The sequence below is a fragment of the Manacus candei genome, unplaced genomic scaffold (assembly GCF_025592945.1).
Source record: "Manacus candei isolate 608988 ecotype Guabito, Panama unplaced genomic scaffold, ASM2559294v1 h1tg000028l, whole genome shotgun sequence".
NCBI classification, from domain to species: Eukaryota; Metazoa; Chordata; class Aves; order Passeriformes; family Pipridae; genus Manacus; species Manacus candei.
This window is the reverse complement of record NW_026138076.1, coordinates 6,741,148-6,764,078: the sequence shown is the minus strand read 5'-3', so window position 1 is coordinate 6,764,078 and position 22,931 is coordinate 6,741,148. Positions and strand designations below refer to the sequence as shown.

The window sequence follows — 22,931 nt, the reverse complement described above, 5'->3', positions numbered from 1 at the left end:
CCTGCAAACTCATCCTGCTGGTGTTCCCTGGTGGCTGGCATGACCTAGAAAGCAGCCAGCTGCAGTGAGTGCCGGGGCTCAGGGCAGGAGCTGGGCAGGCAGAGCGGATCTGCGGGAAGGCGAAGAAGGGCAGCCACCAGCCAAGGAAGCTTGTGCCTCTCCTGCCCACCTTCGCCTGCAGGAAAGGGGTGTTGGTTAAGTCGTGCCAAGAGTTAGTGGTTGCTGAAGTGTTTCAGAAATGAAAGTGTGTGGTGGTTTTATACCTCCTGGCTTCAGCTCAGCACTTATGAGGTGGTTCCCCCGGCTGTCACTTCTCTTGGAAAAGGCATTAAAAAAACTGAGGACAATCTTTCTACTCTTTCAGTTCAAACAATGTAAGGTTTTCACACTCTGAAGAATTATTCTTGTTTCTTTAGTCAGTGTCTGCTGTAAATAGTGTTATTTTGGATGAAGGAAGGTTCATGCACTTTCTATGTCTATTTATGCTTTCTGCATACTACTTCCCGGACTTACGTGTGGTATTTTAAGCTTTATTACTTCCCACTGTTGGTATGTATGTGCCGCCTCACTGAATTCAGCTGACGCCTGTTGGCTTCATTCCATGTTTCCAAAAATACAAACTTCAGAACAACAAGATTCAACAAAAGAAGTGTCAAAAGGAAATAGTGGCAGTGTGCTTAGAAACGCTGTGCTACAAACAACAGTGAACCCTAAATGTACAGCACTTTTCAGCTACCCTGCCTCATCATATGTTGGAGCTCTGTCTGCTTGAGTGCTTTCTAACTTGTTCTTTCTGTTTCTTCATGCTTCCCGGGATTCAGAGAGAGGTAAATTATTTTCATTTTTCCATTTTCGTGTTTATCCTTCCAGCATGCACCAAACAATGTTGTATTGGTTTGCTTGTATCAGTGAACAGAAGTTCAGCTTCAGTGAGTAAATTCCTGTCTCTGTGTCGCCTTTTCACCTTACTATTAACAGAATTGTCAAGTTGGTTATTTTGTTTTTTCCAGGTTCCAAACCCTCTAATACTGGGACAGTTTAAAATCATGTGATGGAGGGGTTCTAATATTTGCTTCTAGTGTTTGAGATTAAAATTTAGATTATGTTGCTCTCCTGAATCTGAAATGCAAGACAGTAGTATTAAAGTCCCACCTTTTATTTAAATTTGAAAAAAACATGATACTAAAGCAGGGGATTTAAGAGCTAAGTTTAGCAAGCATGGGAAATATCAATATTTATTTCCTATTTTTGGTATTTGTTTTGGGTCCATCTGGGTTGCTCACTTGTCTTTCAAGTTTGAAGAAAAGTTTGTTTGATTTGTTTGGATGTACAAAGGGGTCATTTGGAATTCTCTACAATGCTTCCCGTTTCATGGGAGAGCAGACAGTAAGGCATTGTAGTCAGGTGCTTTGCAGCACAAGGGCTGCAGCCACTCCAAAGGCTCTTAGCAATAGAATTGCATCCCTTAGATGAGATCTGGGGTTTGTTTGCTCTTCTAAATTGCAAAAACTTCAAAGCGGGACTGGGTGGAAGGAATATGGTTTAGAGATGTAGACCATTCCTCATGTTTGCTTTGTGGAATATAATGAGAACAGTTTCCAGGCTTGACTGTTTTTTAATCAATTCTGTAGGCAGTGTTGGCCTGGGGAAATGTTTGAACTTTCTTGGTTATGGCTTTGCAATCTAATGCAGGTTTCATGAATGTAGGAAGAGATGATCCTCCCAGCCTAACATTGGCAAAAGTGTGCTGCAAGCAGATTCATGGGTAGTGTCTGTGCACAACTGCTGTGTTCTCTGTCTGAATAATAAAGAGGAAGCATTGCTTATAAAACAAATCACACTGGAGAGATTAACTATTCTGGTGTAGTCCGCTGTCTTATTCAGTTAAATCTTTAACAGTGCTTTGAACATCTCAACTTGATGTATTTCTCTATTAAATCTTTAGATATTCCTTATAAACAAAAGTCCACGCCTTCCAATTAGATCTGGAAGACAGAAGTATTGTTAAAAATATTCAGAAGTTCATAGGCATAATAGCACATTCATTTACTTAAAGGAAATCCAGGATTCATCAGAAATGCTAGACTGGCCATCCTGAGGAGTTAAACCACCACTTTACAGTGCTGCACAGGAGAAGCAGCAACTCTAATGACCTTGACAAACTTCCTCATTTGTGTGCGTTTTCCTTGAAAACTGCTGCACAGGGTAAGAAGGCAGGCCCCTGCCTGTGCACATTTCAAAAATTAAGCAATTAAGGAAGAAAAACCCCACCATGAAAACTTGGTGTTGATCAAGTCGGTGGTCAGTGAATTTCATATGATCTGTCACAGAAGTTCTGTCTTTTGTTAAATCCATTTAACAAACAAGCAGAGGTCTAAGCTACTGATTGCCTTTTCAGCTTGCCTTGTCTGTCTAGCAGTTGGTGAGCAGCAGTAAGCCCCACCTGATCCCCAAGCACCAGCAGCATGTATAGCTGGGCCCCCTTGGGCTGCTGGTCCTACAGGAGAGCAGTTTCCAGGGCACCACTTTGGTGGTGACCACAGCCCGTATGATGAACTGTCCTCCTTGCCACAATGGTTGTACTTTTTGGCCATGTGATCATGAGGTGAGGTTGGGAATAAGGACCAGCATGGAACATAGGTCTTAGCGGTACAATCTGTACTCTTGTCACTGTGCTAGCAGAGCTCATGGATCTGGACAACTCAGCTACAGAATTGCACTTTGACATGACTCTTGTCGATGCAAATCTGTGACCCTTTGCAGGAACGGGATATAGACCTTGGTAGTAGAAAGGGAAATGCTTTGTAATCTCTCAGAGCCACCTTTCTGGCTTGCAAGGCAGTGGTGGAAAGGCTGACTGGATTCCTGCCCACCCTGCGCAGGAGGAGGTAGTGAGCAGTGCTGAGACCTGGCAACCGCGTCTGGGGGACCGGCTTCCGCAGCCGCATGAGGATCAGGCCACAGGAAGGAAATTGGAGTGAAAGTCATGCAAATGCTTTGAGGCTTGGAAATGCTGGGCTCTGAAGGGCTGAGCTGGGTATCAGACGTATCAGCTCTGAGAGGGCTTTAACAAATTTTGGAAGCATGCAGAACTGTGGCAATGATAAGACATCAAAGAAAAATCGGCAGCTGTGAGTTTTAGGGCTGCCAGACTAAAGCCTCCGAGTATCACACAAAGTAGCCGTAGCTCCTCCTTGAGAGTTAGCAAGTGACATTATCAAGGAATGAAGCAAACAGCCTTTCAGCAGGGGATAATTTGCCCTACAAACTGTATGCTTGAATTAGAAAAACAAGCTACACTCTGTCAATGCCAGACCATTTGAGGAGAATTTAATAAATGCAGAACTGATGTTTTGCTGCAAGGAAATCCATTTTCCAATTGTGTAAGAACTGAAATAAGAAGTCTCCCAAAAATCTCTGCTTGGGGAGGGCATTTTCACTCGTTGAATTAAAAATTAGTGTCTAGGGTAATGTAGTGGTGGCCTAGTGTGCCATTCTGAGTTGTAGCTGGGGAGCAGCCAAAGAGGTGTAGGAGCTCTGTGAGATGGAGCCTCTGGAGTGAAGGAAAATTGCAGGGCTTTCCTGTGTGTCTAGGATTGCCAGCAACTGTCAGAAACATAGGGAAACTTCCTTCTCCCCCACATCTCTTCCAGCTCTCATCACTGAGAAGAGTACACGTGGTTAAATGCACCATGACTGTCTACGAGAAATGGGAAGGAGAAGACTCTTGGGAGTAGTTATTTTTCTTTCTCCTCATCCTGAACTTGATTCCAAAGTAGTTGGTGTATAGTAACCTGGAGAAGGGGCTGTGGGTTTCCTTTGGAAGATGTGGAAGGGCAGAAGTGGTTTCACTCAGTGTCTGTCTGGTATCTGGTAGGTGAAATGGAAGTTGAGAAGTCCTCAGTAAATCTTGTACAAACAGATTTTGCAGCTTTTGTGAGTGCTGCTTGTTTCATCTAGTTATGGTTTCTTACCTTTGGATTTTTCTCTCTAACTTCACAAGTTCCTTGATGTGACCCTAATAAAAAGACAAGTGCACTGAACAGAGTCACAGATTTCATCTCAGCTATAAATCATTCTCCTTTCTCCTATGTGAAAGAGCAGCCTGGATAAAAAGTCTGAAATGTTAATCCAGGGGATCTATAATTTCTGTCATACATACTACTGCAAAGTTTCTTGCACCTTGTCTTCTCTGCCATTTGTGATACTAGAATATTTGTGTGTCATGGAAAAAAACCATCCAAGCATGGTGTTGATGGCATTATATTTATCTACTTTTCTCATGAGTCTCCTCTCACTTCTCTTGCTTTTTCTCCTTCTCTGCTGATTTACTCTGCTTCCATGGGTGCTCATGTCTTGACAGTGAATGGCAGCCTCCTGCCAGGTGCCTCGGACCCGCTCTGCTGTAGTGGTGGCTGCTCCCTCTTTTTTCTTCCCGCTTTCACAAGTCTCTGGTCAGCTGTTTGCAGAAAGCAAAGTGAAACCTGAAGGTTATGGACTCAGGAAATGGTTTCCCCACCGTCATGGTTTGAGAGCCTCAAAAATTCAATTCCCTAGTCCAAACCCCCTCCCACATCTCAACCCAAATGTGAGATGGGTTTTCCAGACACCACACGAGACTCAGAATGGGGGAAAGGGAATATATTACAACGACTGCACAAATAAATATTACAATACATTACACACACAATCTTAACTATCTCTACCATGACATAAGTGTTTACAATGAATCAAATCTCTTCTCCCCTCCAAATAAAAGTCCAGGAGGGAAGAAGGAAAAGATCCCTTTTCACTCTCAGAGCAGCAATGTCTCTAAGGCAGCAGGTTCTCTTCTTCTCATGCAGCAGCTGTAACTGGATCTCTGCCAGCACACACGAGGGGGTATCCAAGCCCCTCGGCCACTCCTCTTCAAGCGAGGGTCTTCTCTTCCATGGACTGCATTCACCCAGACAACAGTCGCGTCACCACGGTCATACCACGAAGCACGGGGGTCTTCGTGACGGTCTGTATCTTCAGGGGAAAAACAGCCCCCTTTGCAGAGCTTTGTGCAGCGGGGGGGACCAAGGTCACCCTCTCCGCATTCCTTCTCTGAGCTTTTTAGCTCCTCTCTGCAGTGCTGCTGCAGTTTTAGGACTTCCATTCAGCAGGAGTCCATCCTTTCCACTTAGGAAAGGTCACAAAAGGAGTTTGGGGTTTTTGGTTCAGTTTCTTACCCCAACTCTGTCTCTGTAGAGCCTAATTCTCTCTCTGCTGCTGGCTCTCTCAGACAACTCTGTGTCTTCCTTGACTGCATGTTTGTTGCTGCTTCTTCAGTTATCTCTTGGCTCTTAGCCACAATCTCTAGACGCTGCTTCTGCTGCTGCTCTGTCTCTGCTCCCTCACGGTGGAGAAAACTTCTTTAGCTTTCAGCCACAGGTAATTAGCCCAGCTTTACGCTGTTCCAAGTCCCTGTAGCCCCCAGCCAGGGCTGGGGGGGGGGGGGGGGGCAGAGGACCCAAGGGGCTCCAAGCCCCTTCCTCGTGGCTCTACAACATGGCTACTTCTTCTAAAACAACTACAACTAACCTTCTATTCCGTTCTGCTTGTGATATGTTTATATTTTGCAGAAGCACTCATTGGGTAAAACCTCAAAACTTCCAGGGTCACCACCCCCTGGGGTTTTACCATTTTATAACTTCAGGGGGAAAACTGTTTCCCCCCACCACACCCACAGCATGGCGGTGTGTGCTCTGTGACCCTGCAATCAGAGGAGTCTGTACACCAGTACAGAGAAATCTGTCATCTTCTGTAGGCTACTCTGGATGAATGTTTATCAATTTTAAGCCAAACTCAGAGAATATAATTTTCTGGTTCAAGGATTCTTGTTACAGTTTGTAATACATAAATCTGTAAAGCAATTTACATTTTCCTGCATGTGTATCATTCTAATATAGTTGTTTTAAATAACAGCAATTTATTTTGGTTGATAAGAGTAAAAAAATTTCAGACTTCAAGGCTAAGGTGTCAGGATTTTTTAACCAAAAACAAAAAAAAAAAGGATTAATGCAATTCTATATTCTTCTGCAGTCCTTTGAAGAAATAAGTTTATAGTGGGAAGGTAATGGAGGATGTGCTGCTCTTTCAGATTGTACTTAATTGGGATGCCTCCTAGGACGTTAGCCTAATAGTGGCACACGGTTATAACTGCTACTCAAACAGGACAGCATTAGCATAAATTGCTTTTAATGTGATTATATTCATCCAAGGTTGAGCAGCTAAATGATGCTTAGCCAGGTGTTAAATAGGTATGGCTATCTAAGGTTTAGTCAATTACTGTAGACATTTGCCAATTAAGGAGAGTAAAAGAGCAAATAAAAATTAAATTCCCTTCTACTTAACACCTTACATTGTGTTTACAACTCTCAAAATTGGTTTTTAAAATGTCTTTCTCTAGTCCTGTACTCTTTAGAAGTAAAGAAATTTCTACTGAACTTTTAACTGCTCAGCAGAACCAGTCTTACCTACTCTTGCAGCAAAATAATCCTTATCTATTTTTCTGGGTTTCTAGCTTTTTTCCAGAGTACTGGAAAATATCCAGTTCCTATAACTGGAAAGATATTAGTGGATTGTGTAGTACATGTGCAACTGATTAAAAAATTAAAAATTACCTACAGTGCAGTACTCCTTCTCTATAATCCTGTATCAACAGAAGTGGTACCCCTGTGCTATAAAGTTTTCAAGCGTACATAGCTTTTTTCTGCAACATTATTCTCCCACTAAGCACCTTGCTGCTCTTCCCACTGACGTGGAATGAAACTTTATCAGGAGCTGTCATTCAGATCCTACAGATTTCACGTGAACACAGACCCTATGGAGAGAGAGAAGACTCCAGCTGGATGAGGTGTGATCTGTTAACCCTGTGCTAGCTCTCTATTCAGCCATGGGCTTTCTAATGGCTTTTTGATTTCTTTTTTCGCTTGTTTTCCCAGCAGGGTATAAAGACAGGGAAGTGGTAAGAGGAAGCATTTGCCCTTTTCCATAAATTTCTATTGCAAACACATTACTTGGCACTTCTTCATTATCAAAGGGGCTTGTTGCACATAAATCTCACTTAAATGTTAATCAGCTTCCAGTGAGCTGTAGTCAAATAAAGGTTTATAGATGAAGCAACCCAAAAGGGATCTGAAGTGGAAGAAGAATCAGAGAGAGGTCTTCTGGCTTTTTTATGATTCAAGGCTTTGGACAAACAAGAAGCTGTTCCATTGTGGTCCTAAGTTTGTTATTATTGCTGCAGGAAGCAGATATGCTGAAATCTCCAAAGCCATACCTTTTTTTCCATGAGGGAGTGCGGAAGTCAGTTTTCCAAATGCCTAGAAACGCCTGAAGCAGCGCTGCAGGGCTTCCACTGGCAGTGGAGGAGCCAACTGGCACCAGCCCATACCTCCATCTCCAGGTCTTGGCTGCTGGGGTGCTATGTAGGGCCTGTGCGAGTGCACAGGCATCTAGGTGACTTCCATGAATTAATGAAATCAGTAGTACTGTTTGTGCACTGTTAGAAGGGGGAAGGACTGTTTGTGGGCTAATTTTGATTGATGATTTGAAAACAGAGTTGTACATGATGCAGTACCACAGGTTTTGAAGAACTCACATTTCATACAGATGCAGGCCCTGATCATCTAAAGGTTTATGTATAGTCATAATCCATGAGTGTAATTAGCTGATTTGCTTTGTTCAAGGTGTTCAGGTACTTAAAATGAAACACTGGTGTGTGAGTCTGAAACAGCACCACAAGGGTTTTATTAGCTCTCAGTACTTGAAACTGATGTATTGGCTGGCATTTCGTTTTCTTCTGTAATTGTGCTATACAGCCTATTTTATGATTGCATACTGTTACAAGCAGAAATATTTACAGAAGGTGCAGGACCAAGTGCCAGAGAGGCTCTACGGCAGCGTTGTGTGCAGCACTGCAGTATTGAGGCAGTTATGATGTCTGTTGGCCAAAGTGATGGTCACAGTCTTGATTCACCAGGGATGGGGGAAGCTCACAAACATAAAGTTCAATGGGTTAATATGCATTCAGGTTCAGGTGGGAACTCCCAGGTACCTCCCCTGGGGCGAGAGGAGTAGTTTTACACTGTTTGATGTAACACTGGATCACGTCCAGTCCTCTGGTGGAAGACCCCAGAAATTATTCTGGGGGCACTTTGAGGGTTTTTGATTTGCGACACTTTCTAAGACACGGCCGATGTTTCTCACGCCAGAGCCCATTTTGCCCCATCAGCAGGGATGAATACCTCCAGGCCTACATGTGAATGTCCACTACCTCCTCGGGAGCAGGGCAGAGGGGTTTATGCCTGCGCCAGTTGTGTAAGGGAGGACATTGACACGGCAGGACTAAAGTGGGACACCTGCAGTGTCCCACTACAGATACCACATCCATAACACTCATCAGACTCCTCTGTGCCCTTGCCACAGGTCTTACCTGTGGTCAGAATGGTCACTGAGCTGGGCTCTGCATGTGGCTTGTTCATTTGGCTGTCATTAGCCTTCCAGGAGAAAAGAAATGTTCTTACCCAAAAGCATGCAAGCTCATTACTGTTCATGGTGCCCTCCACATTGGTCTCCTTTGATCAGAGAAGTAAATTTAGACTTGAGAGAAAAACTCGAGGCTCAGCGGGCTGCCCCCAGTCCACCTCTCTCTGCCTTTAAAATGATGTTGAAAATACTTTTAGCAAAGATGTTTCCCACTTATGGGGTATAATTATGAGCTATGTTCCTTTACAACCAAGATCTTTGATCCTAACAGAATTCAGTCTTTTAGTTTAACAGACTTTAAATTATTTGACTCATTTTTATCTCTGCAGTCCTTTGAGTCCTACCTCCACTGGGAGGTAATGTGCTGACTAAACACATTTAGTATTATCTTACAGATAAGACTGAAAATCCTTGCAGTAGAGCTTGGATCTCAGATAAACTTTCTGCAAGGTGAGATTTATTGTGGCCCCAGTGGTTCTCCAGTGTAGTAGGGAGGGATTTGGCAGCACAGTGGAGATGCCCATCCTGATGTGAACTCCCACAGCATGGTAGTTTTTTGAGAAAGTTGTGAAGTTGTGGTGTGCCAGCGCATTGCCAGAGCTACTGATCAGAGGTTGGGCCACAATTTATTGGGCTGTTTCAAATGGATTTTGCTGGCAATGTGCTATGTCCTCTAAGCCCTTATGATTTGCTTTGGTGGCTTTGTCCCACCTTAGCTTTTCTTAACAGTAAAATAAGGTTCTAACAGATAGCTGTATGGCTAACAGAAGGAGCAGGTTTTCTTCTGTGAGTGTGCAACTCTTTGAAGGTGCTGGCCTTAAAATTGGAAATCCTGGTATTGTATAGCTTCCTCAGGCTATGCAGATTTCTGTTTAGTCAAACAGGCTTCTGTGCAGTGCAGGCATCTTGGCAAAACAGCACCAGATGCTTTTTCTAGGATCATCTTGTAAAGGGATGCATAAATCACCTGTTTACAAGTCCTCAAAGGAACAGTATTGATTTGGCATAAATAGTTGTATATGGTAATAAATAACAATCTAATGGTCACACAGATGACTTCCAATGTTGTTTTAAGTTAATGCGAACACAGGTTTCAGCTGTTATGTTTGCACTCTGAAAGAACAGACCTCGATCCCATAATAAGGTGTGTGCAGCAGTCTGCTTGTTTATGCTATGTGTGTCTTTGCTACTCTGCAAGTCATGGTCACTTCCAGCAAGTTTTTCTTGCATGGAGAGTGGGGGGAAGTCTCAATGAAGTTATGGTGGAAAATCCATGTCTGTTAAGTGAATAATGTTTTTGCATTGCAGTTAAAATATTTGTTAGGGAAGATATTTGGACTCAAAAATCTGAAGTCTGTAACTCAGGACATTTAAAAGACAGCAGCTAAAGCCAAACATGTAGAAAACAAAAATTCAAAATGCATAGGATGTTTGGCAATTCCTCACAGCTCTCAAACAGGCAAGGTTTCTTTAGAGCTCAGGATTTTTTATGTGGGTCTTTTGTGAGCCTGAGCATTTTCAGAGACCTGCCCTGCAGGTCTTTCAGGAGAAACACCAATAATGTTGAAAGCTTACTTCAAAAGGCAAAATTCTCAAAGGTTTTTTATGTGGCGCTTGGTTTCATTTTTTAACCCGTAGCTGCTAATTTTTCATAAACCATAGGTAAGCCATACTCCCTTTTCTTAGTCTTATTACTAGAGTCCAGCTAGGAGTCTTCAACTTGCTTTTGAAACATTTAGCTAGGAGGAAGCCATTCTAAAACAAGACTTGGCACATGTACAGATGAGCCAAAAGCATCAGCCTTTTTCCAGGAGCAAGACTGCAGCTGGAACTCAGCACCTCTGTGATCTTGCAGCAAAAGAGCCAAAAGGCTCTTGTGGACAAGCGTCTGAGGGTCAGTCTGGAGCTAGGAACCTCAGGGCATCTTCTGTAATAGACAGCACCTTCCTGGATTATTGCCTTGTGATTTTTCCTGCAAGTCACGAGCAGTTGGGTAAAACACCATCCCTCCTCAAGGTGCCTGTATCTTACGTGCTGGAGGGCAGTGTTGCAGTGAAAACCAGTGCAGCCTGTGGGCTACATTCCCTGTGCAGGAAGGGTTCGGGTGGCAACACACTCCACGTACTGCCCTGCTGCCTCCTGTCTCTGCTGTGCCCTGGTGTGTGCCATTGCAGGTTGGCATGCAGTGAGATGGAGAGGGGTCTCCATCTTCACTGTGTTTCTGCACTGTTCTGTCATGTGGAATTGCTTCCAAATCTCATCCCCTGATAGTTTTATATCATTTAGTTTTCTTAAAGTATTGCTCATCAGGCTCCAGGTTGCAAAGCAGTTAGATGGAACAACCACCTGTACCTGTTACTGAGCAGCCCTTACATTTCAAGGGCTCATTAAGGGCAAAATCTAGTGCTGTTCAGTTAGATATGGGTACTGTACTTAACTGCAGGACAGCGTTCATCTCTCATACAGAGCTGGAAGGCCAGCAATCCATCTGCCACAGTCACTCTTTCTCCCTGAATAGCTTCGGTATAGAATTCTTCAGTTCATTGGGCCTTTCAAATGAATGAAGAAATTGGCCATCCATGCTACATTAAACCCTGCTTGGAATATTTACAGATTTTTATAAACAAATACTTTAGTTTATACTAAACCTGGGGTTTAGGAGTATCCTTTGCCATTCTAACTCTTTACCAGTTAGAATCTTGATGGTAATTATTTATGTGGAAAGCAGAAAGGCATTGAAGACTTCAGAGAGAGAGACTTCAGGCATAAGAGGCTGTTGGGAGCTCCAACTTTGCTTGTCTGATTTAATTGTAGTTAACTACTCAGTATAACTTAGCTAGGGATGAAAAGTCCCAGAGAAATCTGGAGGTAACAGGAGGGTCACAAAGTAGGAGTGGGCTGTGGTTGCTTGGAGGACATGAAAAAGCAGACATGCAAGACCAATGAACATAGAGTCTGGTATAGCAAGGATGGCAACTGGGCAAAGCCAAGCTTCTTCCTGACACAGCATATACCACTTCAGCTTTTTCAGAAGAGCTCCAGCTCTTAAGAAGCCTGAGAACAAATAAACCTAGTTCTGGCACTTCCTTCACCCATGCTAGAAAGCTATACTGTGCTGTGGTGACTAGCAAGTACAGTGCAAAAAATATCTTTTGTAGGGCAGCTTTATTTAACTTTTGAAAAAATAAGGTCAGAAATTTAGGGCAATTAGTGTGAGCAAAGCTCGGCAGGTTCACATCTCCCTAATGCAACCAGATCTCTAATTACTATCTGCATATTTTAAACACTTTATACAGTCCTTTGAAATACAACTTTTTTCTAACTACAATCTTGTATGCAGTTTCTCATTTTTTTAACAGTTGAGAGCTGCATGTGTTTTCTGTCTTAATTTGTAATTCTCTCCCCATTTCATCTTCAGTAAAACATCTGAGTAAATTTTCCTGTGTATTTACAATTGCATTTGGAATTATGGGTTATAACTTCAGTAAGTTGCATGGTTAGGAAACTGTAATGAACTTTTTAATTATATAGATTGAGCACCAAACTTCACATATATGTTTCATGGGTAGGCAGTTTATTACATTTGTAGATCTGCTTTGTCTAAGTCTGTGTTTTATTCTTTGAGAGCTGAGGCACACACCTGTTAAATTGAAGTAGGACTTGCTGTTTTGGAGATACTACTGATTCTACTGCCATAGTTTGTTTTGCTTGTTTCTAATATGTCAGGTTTTTTTGTTTACACAGAGACTTTGCTTATGTGGCAAGAGACAAAGACACGAGAATTCTAAAATGTCATGTGTTTCGATGTGACACACCTGCAAAAGCCATCGCTACCAGTTTACATGAAATCTGCTCAAAGGCAAGTGGATTTAAAATCAGCTGCATTTGTCTGTTTAGAGATCCCTGAGCCTTATACATACATGTAATCAGCAGTTGTATGCAGTGTTAGTTTAGTTTATATCACTGGCAACAGGAATGATGTAGAGAATTTGTAAAGGAAAGGATGCAAACGGATAGGAATTATGGGAGAGTGAGCATTTAGATTTGAGAAAGATGGTATGTGCTTTTGATTTGACAAGTGTGTATAGCGACTGAAGGTTTTCTTGAGTAAGAAAAAAGCTGCAGGTTCAAAATGGAAAAAGAACACAGAGCTTCAATGAATAATAAACTGTGATCTTAAACTCCATAAATAAATCAGACCTTGCTTGAATGGTGTTATTCAATGGTATTATCCTGCAGGAGAGACAGAAAATAGTTGCTAAGTATATTTTAAAAAAATCATGGAGAAGAGGGGGTGTAAGCTACTGTGGTTAGGAATAGTAAAGAATCCTAGCTCCTGCTGATCATAGTGTTGTCTGTAATACTGGAGAGGACTGTATTTTTTGATCATTTTACCTTATAGATTTGACACCATTTCCTGGTTATTAATTTTGATTTTCTTGGATGATCTGTTTATGAGTGTCCTCTGTACACTCATTTCATGCAGCAATAGCAAGGCAGCACATTCTTTACAGCAAGCAGTCTGACTGAAATACTTTTTAAAGAGGAAGTTAAACCAATCTACTTGAAGCTCCTCTTTTACTCTTTTATTGAGCTGTGGTGGATTTGCAGCTGCATCCCCCTTTTTGAAAATACTATGCTTCTAATTTTGGTTTTCATTAAAATATGGCAGTTTGCACCACAGGAAGAGTGGGCTGTGGGGACTAATAACTTTATCAGTTATCTCTGTGTAACTTGTCCCTCCTCATAAGTCACAGCTCTTCTAGAAAAGCTATTTAGAAACCGTTCAAGTTCTGAAATTCTGCTGTATGCCTGTCATTTGCTTTTTACATTTTGTCTTCATGTTAGTGAGTGGAATCAGTGACGCCAAACCCTCCTCTATAGTCAGTTGTATAGTCTAAAAAATTTTCATTTTTGCAACACCACAGATGTGATTCTGAACTTGTGATATCTCATGCGAGCAAGGTGAGCATTTGCACAGTGTGCATTACTGTAGCCCTCTAGGCAGCACAGTTATGCCTGAGGCAGAAGGCAGCCCAGCAACTGTGCAAAGTCTGGCATGTTTGTCCTGGTTCAGGTGCCAGAGGGAGTAGCAGTAGCAGCACTCAGGTAGCTGCTTGGTTTGGCCAAGGAGCTGCAGGCTGTGCTTGGTGAAGTTTAACACCAGGGACTGCAGCAGTGGCTGACTGGAGAAGCCTAGACCTATTGTGTTCTTTCTAGTTCTTCTCCAATTCTCCAATTCACACAGGTGTTTCCAGCAAGTCAAGCAGGAAAAAACATGCTACCCAGGCCCTAGCACAGCTGCTTTTATCCAGTAAGGTCAACATGAAGTAAATACTGTGGTAGCTATACGCAGGGATATCAGAAAGGGAGCAGAGCTGTCACACAAGTAACTACGACATGAAACTTCTGACACCAATTTTGGATAAGAGAACAACAAGAGAACAACTAGACATTTAAGACTATAGCTAATGGAACAGATGTAGCATAAAGAAGCAGATAGCAATGGTTCATATATGAGCTTTGGGAAACCTCTGTTAGCTTCCCTGGATACCTTCTCTGTCATATATTTGTAGGGAATAACCATCCAAAATGGTTATTTTGAAGTAGGTTTTTTTTTTTCCTCTTTTGCTACTATTAAATATGTTGGGGGAAGAACAGGTTGTATTTTGCATGGGATTTTTAATTCCAGAATAAACATAAAAATGGAGGAAAAAATCATATACAGCAGAAGATAGTTCAGAGAGAAACATAAATAATGAACACTCTTCTCTGTGCGTTAAATATTTATATTTCTTGCTATATTACTCCTCCTCCTATCAGCTGCAATTCTACTGTTCAGAAAAATGGCTAGTTTTTTTCCTCCTCCATCTATCTTTCCTCTAGGCTTGTACACCACTTAAGTTCTTTATGTAGTAAAGGAATGCTGAATAAAGTGGAGGAAAATTAAAGTTGTTATTTAAAAAGAATAACCTACTTAGTCATGTGGCTTCTGACTTACTTCAGATTTCAGAAACTAGGATTGTAATAGGAGTAAATTTGTAGTTGTTGCTGTACTTTTTTTTTAAAATGCTGTATTATCACTGTCTTCTTCAGATTATGGCTGAACGGAAGAATGCTAAAGCCATGGCTTGCAGCTCATTGCAAGACAGGACAAATGTCACTCTTGATGTTCCTCTGCAAGGTACTGTGTTGCAGCTAATATCCTCAGGATGGTCCTGTTTTAGATGAGTTTTGTTTCTGATGCAGCTTTGGATGAAAATGCACCATATTGATTGGAGAGCAAGCCTGTCTTTTAATTAATGTATCTGACTGTAACCTGTTCCTGTTTTACTTTAAATATTTTTACTTGTTATGTTGACAGTAATGAACCTCTACTCAATTATGTCAACTTGTGCATTTCCTCTTTTATTTTGAAGTGCAAGTGTTGCAAATCCAGTCTTACTTTTTTGGGGATATTTGGACATAATGTCCTTTCAAACCAAAATACCTCCTGACTTGAGACTGCACCAGTTGGCCAAATCTTCCTGTTACAACCTGCCCCAGAAGGCAAGGGTAACCCAGATTCTTTTTAAAAGGTCCCTTGGGGTGGATTAGAGTGAAACAACACTCTAAATATAAATATGTTTGTAAATATATATATGTAGGGTTTATTTTGGTTGCAAAGGAAAACATGTATGTAGCCATGTTGATTGGTATTAAATACAGAACTATAGCAATATAAAAGCATAAAAATAACACTTAAAATGTATAAGGAAAGGTAAGAGAAAGAAAGGATAAAAGTAGAAAGATATATAGTCACCACCTGTTGGATGCAGCGATGAGAGTTGGTAGTTGCAATTTCAGTGTCTGTTGGCTGAAGTGACAGTCACAGTCTTGTGGAAATGATGGTCTTGATTCCGTGGGGGCAGCCCACAAAACTCAAAGATTTCATGAGTTATGTACTCTCAGGGTTCAGGGGGAAACGCTTAATACTGTCTGTGGACTGGGGAGTTTTACACTTGATGATGTAAAACTTTGTGTTAGCTTTACAGGACATTATATGCTTCTAGATCCACCAATTTCTAATGAGTATCTTACTTCTAATCCATACATCAACTTGTGTAATGGTCTGTGTAATGTGTAGTGTTCAGACAGTAGTATTGATTATTTGGAGACTGTATTTAGCATATTAGCAAGGATGGTATTAAAAGCAGATTCCAGATTTTACACAGTTATTTTAGTGAAACTTAGGTCTATATGTCTCAAAAACCCATTCATCTATGTTTTCTGGTTTTTAACATGCCAGCAATATAATGTGACCTTATTCTTAGCGTCCACCAAACATCAGCTGATGAAAATTTATTCCTAATTCCTTTAGAAATTATTGAGGCTTGCTCTTGTTAGAAGAAGTAAAAATCTATTTTAATCGATCAATACCTTCAGAGTGCAATTACTGGGTAAACTGTTCTATGTTATTGATGACATAAAAGTGTTTTTTCCTGCTGTGAATGCTGATTAATAGAAATTGAGTTTTGTTCCCATGCAGTAGATTTCCCAACACCAAAGACAGAACTGGTACAGAAGTTCCACGTCCAGTACCTGGGCATGCTACCTGTAGCTAAACCTGTGGGTATGTAACACTTAAGTGTCTTCCAAAGTGCCTTGCATAAGCTCTGAAAGCTGGACTCTGGCTAGCCTAGGGTAAATGCATGGTTTTTGAAGGGTACCAACTCTCGTGTTTCAGCCATACGAATCAGGCACGAAAACATCAAATATTCAGGGCATCCTATGAACATGTGTTTTGCAGCCAGGGTATTTTGGGAACTGCCAAGAAGGTGAAGTTTCTTTCTACATCTTCCTCTGAATATAAGCTCTGCTACTAATGAGAAGGGCCCTAGAGATCTGAAACGGTGCAGCAGCTAAACAGGATGCTGTCCTGGTTTTTATAAGCCAGAAACACCTGTTTTGGTTTTGCAGATGAAGAAATACAACTTCACAATACTTCCTTCCATTATCAAAATAATTTTAATGAGGAGCCCAGAACAATCTGTTTTCTGTACTACAATGTAAAGATAAAAAGTTTTGTTATTGTTTACATATTTTATTTTTCATTATTGCATTTTCTTCTCTTTTAGGAATGGATACTCTGAATAGTGCCATTGAGAGTCTTATGGCTTCCTCTAGCAAAGATGACTGGATGGCAGTTACCATGAATGTTGCTGATGCTACTGTCACAGTAATCAATGAAAGAGTAAGGCAGACTGTCTTGTTTAAAACACATTTAACATGAGTGTTGAAAACCAGGAACACAGAAACGTTAGTAGAGTTAATTTACACTGGAATTCATTTGTTTATTTTGCATTTTGTTTCTTTCCAGAATCTGCAGAGGCTCTTACTGCTTGTATCAGCTTCAGCTTTCTTTACCATTCCAAGCATGTTCTCAGAAATAAAAAGTATTCATTAGATACTTAAATTCAGTTTCTAGGAATTTGGAGCCTAAAATGTTGTAGGTTAAGCCCCAAGTAACAATCCTAAATTCCAAACTATATTTACTTTATTCTTGGTATGGAAGCCAAGAGTAATATTTAAATCTGTGTTACAGAGGAAAATGTAGAGCATTTTCCATAGAGATTAATACAGTGAAACTTTTGAAGAAAGTCTTTTATATATGTCTTTTGATGAGGTACTAAACCAGCATCTCTATAGCATACCAGTGATAGGGGAGCATATTTTGGAGTCATTATAGGCATGTTGTTTTGTTTCTTCACAAAACGAGCAGTTTGTGAAATGTACAACATGCTCTGTGCTAACATTCAAAGCCTTGGTTTTCCAGTGACAGCCTAGAAGGAGATCTAGCCCAGGCCTGAGCACGCTGGGCATATGCAGATAAATCAGGAATTACAATACTATTTCAGCATATCCTCCTATTTAATCAAAACTGGAAGTTCCACAGAATATCCAAGAGTAATGGTCATTTGATTCATTACCAGAATGAAGAGGAAGTCATGGTGGAGTGTCGTGTGCGGTTCCTGTCCTTCATGGGAGTAGGCAAAGACATTCACACATTTGCCTTCATTATGGATACAGGAAACCAGCATTTTGAGTGCCACGTTTTTTGGTGCGAACCAAATGCAGGCAACGTATCAGAAGCTGTTCAGGCTGCTTGTATGGTAAGTGACCTTCTTCAAAGGCATCTAGTAGCACTTAGATTTTTCACTGTCTCCATAAATAATCATCTTTCCAAATTCGCAATTATATTAATTTCAAGGCAGAAAAAGAATGAACAGATAAAAATAGGAATTGGTGTTATGATATATTTAATTAATTAAAATCCAAACATTTAAAGTTTGAAATGCCAGTTTAGTGAATAATGCCCCTTTAATCATCCTCCTTACCTTTGCAATGTCTCTGTAAGTTAGAAATCTTTTCTTTCACTACACTACTGTTATACAATCCAATGGCAATATAGTGAAAATAATCCTTGTTCCAAAGCAGCTGAACCCAGAAAACTTATTTTTCAGTTTTCAAATGGCTGTTTATATGATGTAGTATCTGTTGTGTGCTAATGAAGTTTCTGCCCACACACTGACAGACCAATGTCCCGTTAACTTGAGCTACACTTTCTGTCACAGCCAAAACAGAGGTTTGGCTATATTTAATGAGAAAGTACTAAGAGTGTATTTAAAATGCTCTGTGAAATTATTGGATAGAGTATTGATTGCGGAATGGTTTTGCTTTGTTGCAGTTACGGTATCAGAAGTGCTTAGTAGCCAGACCTCCTTCACAGAAAGTTCGACCGCCCCCACCTCCTGCAGACTCGGTGACTAGAAGAGTTACAACTAACGTAAAAAGAGGAGTGTTGTCTCTCATTGACACTTTGAAACAGAAACGTCCGGTCACTGAGATGCCATAGCTGCGCAAGAGGGAAGATTCTTCTAACGTTTAACTGAAGATAACAGTAGCTACACTAAGGAAAATGAACTGACAATATCTGGCCTTCCATTTCAATCGCTGATGCTTTGTCTTCAGAGAATTTACCCTTATCAAAACAATATTAGACAAGCATGTTCTCTCGTTCTTGCCACCATCGTCTGATATGAAAAGAAGCATGAATAATTTTTTTGCTGTCAGTGAGTTACATCATGGGCAATGGAAGGTTTGTTTGATTGTAAATACATGAACATTACCTAAACTCACACAAAAAAAGAATATGGCCATGTCCCTCCCAGTGAACTCATGCTAAAGTCCGTGGAGTGAATGATGCCTGAGTTAAAATTTCACCTTCTTGAGCTGGATTTGTCACAAACCAATCTTAAATCCTACAGCACTTTGCTGTGTTTTCAACACTGGAATGGGTATCAAGTATTAGCTACCATTGAATTACTGTAGATTAAATAACAAGTTTTGTTTTTTACAGAACTACACCTGTTAGTTTTAAATTGTTTGTCAGCGTTGGTCTAGCAACCACTTTAACATCTCCCTGACATGCTTTGGAATCATGGTGTAATTATTTCATCTTTTGGTTACACATTGTGGTCTTAGAGAAGAATCGTGTTTAAAACCAAATCAATGATGAAAAATCCAGAAATGGTTTTAGTAATTGAGTTGCAGGGTGATCAACTGAAGCTTTTCAGCTTTAAACATACAAATGAAACTGTTGGCTGTTAAATTTATTCTCCTAAATCTGTCATTTATTCATCAGAAATACCATTTGTTTCATGTAGGGCTCAAAACAATCAGGACTAAGTAAGAAATAATGATTTTATTGTCTTAAAATTGTTATAGAGGCTAAACTATTCCATACTTTTTCCATTCAAGTGTTTGATGAAATGTTCAATTCCGTGTCTGGTTGCACAATTCCCCCTTCCCCTAGAGGTTGCTGCTGAATACTTAGCATGCCAGAAAAAGAACAATTATGTTTCTTGTTATTTACAAAATTCCATGAAATTATTTTACTTTTAATGCTCTTGTAACAAAATTAGAAGAGAGTTGTTTTCTGACAGGGTAGTGCTTCAGGTGATACAATGTTATTTCAATGCTTTTGCTCCAAAGGCTTCATCTGATTGCTTTCATTGACACACCTGCAGACCCTCACAAATCAGCCCAGCATTGCCCTCAAAATTGCACCTCAGGCTAGTTTTGAAATGCAGTTATGCATCTTCAGTCTTTCCCTTGGCCATCTTCTGTCTAGACCTGCAGATTGGTACACACTTTGGACATGGAACATTAAAAGTATTTTAAAAGTATTTTTAACTAATGTTAAAAATGTTTTGCCTCCATTTATAGATAAGTTCCAAACCTTAAGTGTCTCCCAAGTCTGCAAATCTGGTCATACTGCAAAGATAAAGGAACATTGTCAATGTTATTCTTACAATAACTCCTTTTTATTTTACTATGCAAGAGACTGTTACAAACAAACTATTTTCTTTTTTATTTCCTTGTTTAAAGAAATTAGTGACAACACCTGGGCAAAGTAACTTAGGAACACATCAGGAAAAGAATGACGATTCCAGAAATTTCTGCATTGAAAAATGCTGAAATATCATTAAACTAAACTCAGCATGATGTATGAGCAAATGTCAGGTGAAGGCTAGCTATGCAACTATGGTAATTATATTTAGCTCTCTAGAATACGCTCTGAAGAGCTGATCCTCCACCCATCTGAGATCTCTTCATGACAGAGATTCTGCACCTCAGGCACTGAAGCAATTGTTTCCCCTCTCAAGGCTCACTTTCTTGCCATCTCCTTTGCACCAGCTCTATTGCTTGTACAGCTGGAAGAGAAGCTGCTTGTGCTGAGCGTGCAGGGAGAGCTGCAGGTGAGGGGGTGCAAACAACTCCCCTCCCCCTAAGCAGTACCAGTGGTCTAACCGAGTACAAAGCCAGATCACAAAGCATGGGCATGGCAGCTTGCACACCTGCTTCTATAGTTTCTAATATTGATCCCAGTCACCTCTGCTAGGAGCAGTATAAAAACTTACTTCCTATCAGAGAACCACAGAACTGTTTGGGTTGGAAGAGACCTTAAAGATCATCTGCTTCCATCCCCCCTGCCATAGGCAAGGACACTTTCCACTAGACTGGGTTGCTAAGCCCCATCCATCCTGGCCTTGAACACTTCCAGGGATGACTGCCCTTAAAATGTGGTGGCTAACACTGTACCTTTAGGTATATTTGTGAAGTTAAGAGATAAAAGTTTCCTTTTTTGGCATTGTGCCAGTGATTCAAGTTTTATTTTAAATTACTTTACAGTGTGTTTTTAAAGTTCCAGCTGGGAACAGCGTGATTTGGGATTTGCAACTGTTGTACAACAGTGAAATAATTTTAAGCAGTATAATTAAATTTCATCATTGCACCTCTACAGTGCTGATTCTCCCCAGGAAAGATCCAGACTCTAACTAAACCAACACTTAGTGAGCAGCAGTGTGAAGTTCTGCACCAGTGTTGTCAAGGCTATGAACATCTGGTTAGTTTTCAGTAGCAATGTGTGCAATTGCAGGAAGGGCTGAGAAGACAGAAGGGTATTTGAAAAGCTGTACTTCACTCACCAATGTTTGTTTTAAGAGGTTTGTGTCTGTTAACAAAATGCTGTTGATTTTGCAAGTATTTAAGTAGTGTGCTTAATGGTCTGACTATATGTGGCCTTTTTGCTTCAGTAGATCTCCTTATTCTCCAAAAGATTTAATATACATCCAGGTGTTTGCAGAGTTGGAGCCTAATATTGCAAAGCCCATTATCTTTTGTTAAACAGTATATTCAGATGCTCTTTTTACCATGGCCAAAAAAGTATGTATGGGGTGTGTGTGTTTGAGCAACTGCCACTGTTCTAGTTGATGTTATAGCGACCCTTCAGTTATCTATGCATTTTTTATAATACCTAGTGATTCTGTAGACTGGCAGCCATGTTCACTATGCCTTGTATGTCTGATGCCATATTCTAACTTAACCTGTTAAATACAGCTTAAAATATTTTTATTTTATTTATTCTATTTTTACTGAAATATCCTGCATTATTATGTTGATGTATTGTCTTTACCGGATGTGCTCTTGTAACATTCTCCACTCTGTATACTATAGGTTGCCTAAAAAAGGCAGGCTTTGTAATTATTTGTAGTCACATTTTTATTGAAGTCTGTAGAAAAATCATGTAAAGCAAAGCTAATTTCTTCATTTTTTTCAATGCAAGTACTAAGTTAGAGGTAAGTATAATGTGTCAGTCAGTCATGTCATTAACACACTCCCTTGCAGAAGCAAGGAAATTTATTTTCAGTCAATGACTAAAAGATAAAAGCCTTTCTTTTGAAATCTGCAGTGCTGGCTGAAGGTTTTATTTAAGCCACTTACTGTTTCATTTGAAGGGGAGCAAGGGGGGGCTGTGAGAGATGTAAGGCCACAGAGGCCACCTACAGGGTGGTTAAATGGGAATAACAAAAATTGCATGGAAGGGCATAGAATCCATTCACAGTAAAATGAGGTTTTAGTGATATACTTCCTGTGCAGAGTCACATGTACCTAGAGAAGTAATATGCCCTTTTGAGACAGAGGAACAAAAACTATGTAGTATCTAATAGCTTAATCAGTTCTGTGTCACTGAGAGTTCTACATCTCTTTCCTTTTAAATGTATCAAGCATTTCATAGATCATTTACCTAGAGAGCTAAACCTGTTAATATATCACCCATGGAAAAGAGAACTTTCTCATTTCAACAGTGAGTATGGCCTCAGCATTTCAGCATTACCATCGACCACATTACTCCTTTCTTGGGCAGGTTAATAACACATTGCTACAACTTGTATGTACAGTCAGCCAAAGCAGGTTTGTTTAACAGCAGTAAGAAAGAAGGAAACACATCCACTGTTTATTAGGAGAGCCCAGTCTTACATAAAGCATCTGACTGACACAGAAAAGGACAATTTTCCCTGCTGTTGGCCACTTCTCCACATTTAAATGTAATCTGTTCTGAGAATAAATTTAGCTGCATAAAGTGATTGTCTCAACTGTTACTGCTCCATGAAACTGGGAAATTATTTTTTTGTTCCAAATGGTGGTTGAGGGACGGGAAAAACAAAGTGGTGGCTTTAGAGGCAATAACAGTACAATGGAGACTTTTGCATCTGGAAAGTTGAATCAACAGTTTCTAGTTGAAAATTACAAACTGGGACAACTGGATTACTGAAAAACAGTTACATAAGATACAGTTTTACTGTAAAAAGTCATTGAGTGTTAACTTAATGTACAAGCATCTACAAGCCATCTGGACTCAGTCCCAGATGTTTCCACCAAGTGAAGCTCAGTGCTTACAAAGCTGCTGACCTGCAGAGTCAAAATATTCACTCTCTGATATTCTTAGTAAGACATCAAGATTCTAACTGGTTTAGCTTCCATACCATTTCAAAAATGCAAATTCTGAAAGCAAGATGAGGCTGACTGTGGGA

General features: G+C 40.4%; 1 protein-coding gene across 15 annotated transcripts in view; it reads left to right on the top strand.

Moving 5' to 3' along the window:
• The window catches only part of APBB2 (amyloid beta precursor protein binding family B member 2), a 178,963-nt gene extending 156,474 nt beyond the window's left edge, over positions 1-22,489 (top strand). For 12 of the 15 annotated variants that reach the window (XM_051789949.1, XM_051789951.1, XM_051789954.1 and 9 more), the window contains 6 exons: positions 12,259-12,373; positions 14,611-14,698; positions 16,043-16,126; positions 16,632-16,747; positions 17,487-17,666; positions 18,242-22,489. In XM_051789949.1, coding sequence (XP_051645909.1) covers positions 12,259-12,373; positions 14,611-14,698; positions 16,043-16,126; positions 16,632-16,747; positions 17,487-17,666; positions 18,242-18,409 — 751 coding nt within the window. In that variant the 3' untranslated portion in view covers positions 18,410-22,489. Of the gene's footprint in view, positions 1-206; positions 828-10,217; positions 10,531-12,258; positions 12,374-14,610; positions 14,699-16,042; positions 16,127-16,631; positions 16,748-17,486; positions 17,667-18,241 lie in introns of those variants that run through there. The other 3 variants (XM_051789960.1, XM_051789961.1, XM_051789962.1) reach the window with 3 other exon arrangements.
• Positions 22,490-22,931: the final 442 nt, after the last annotated feature.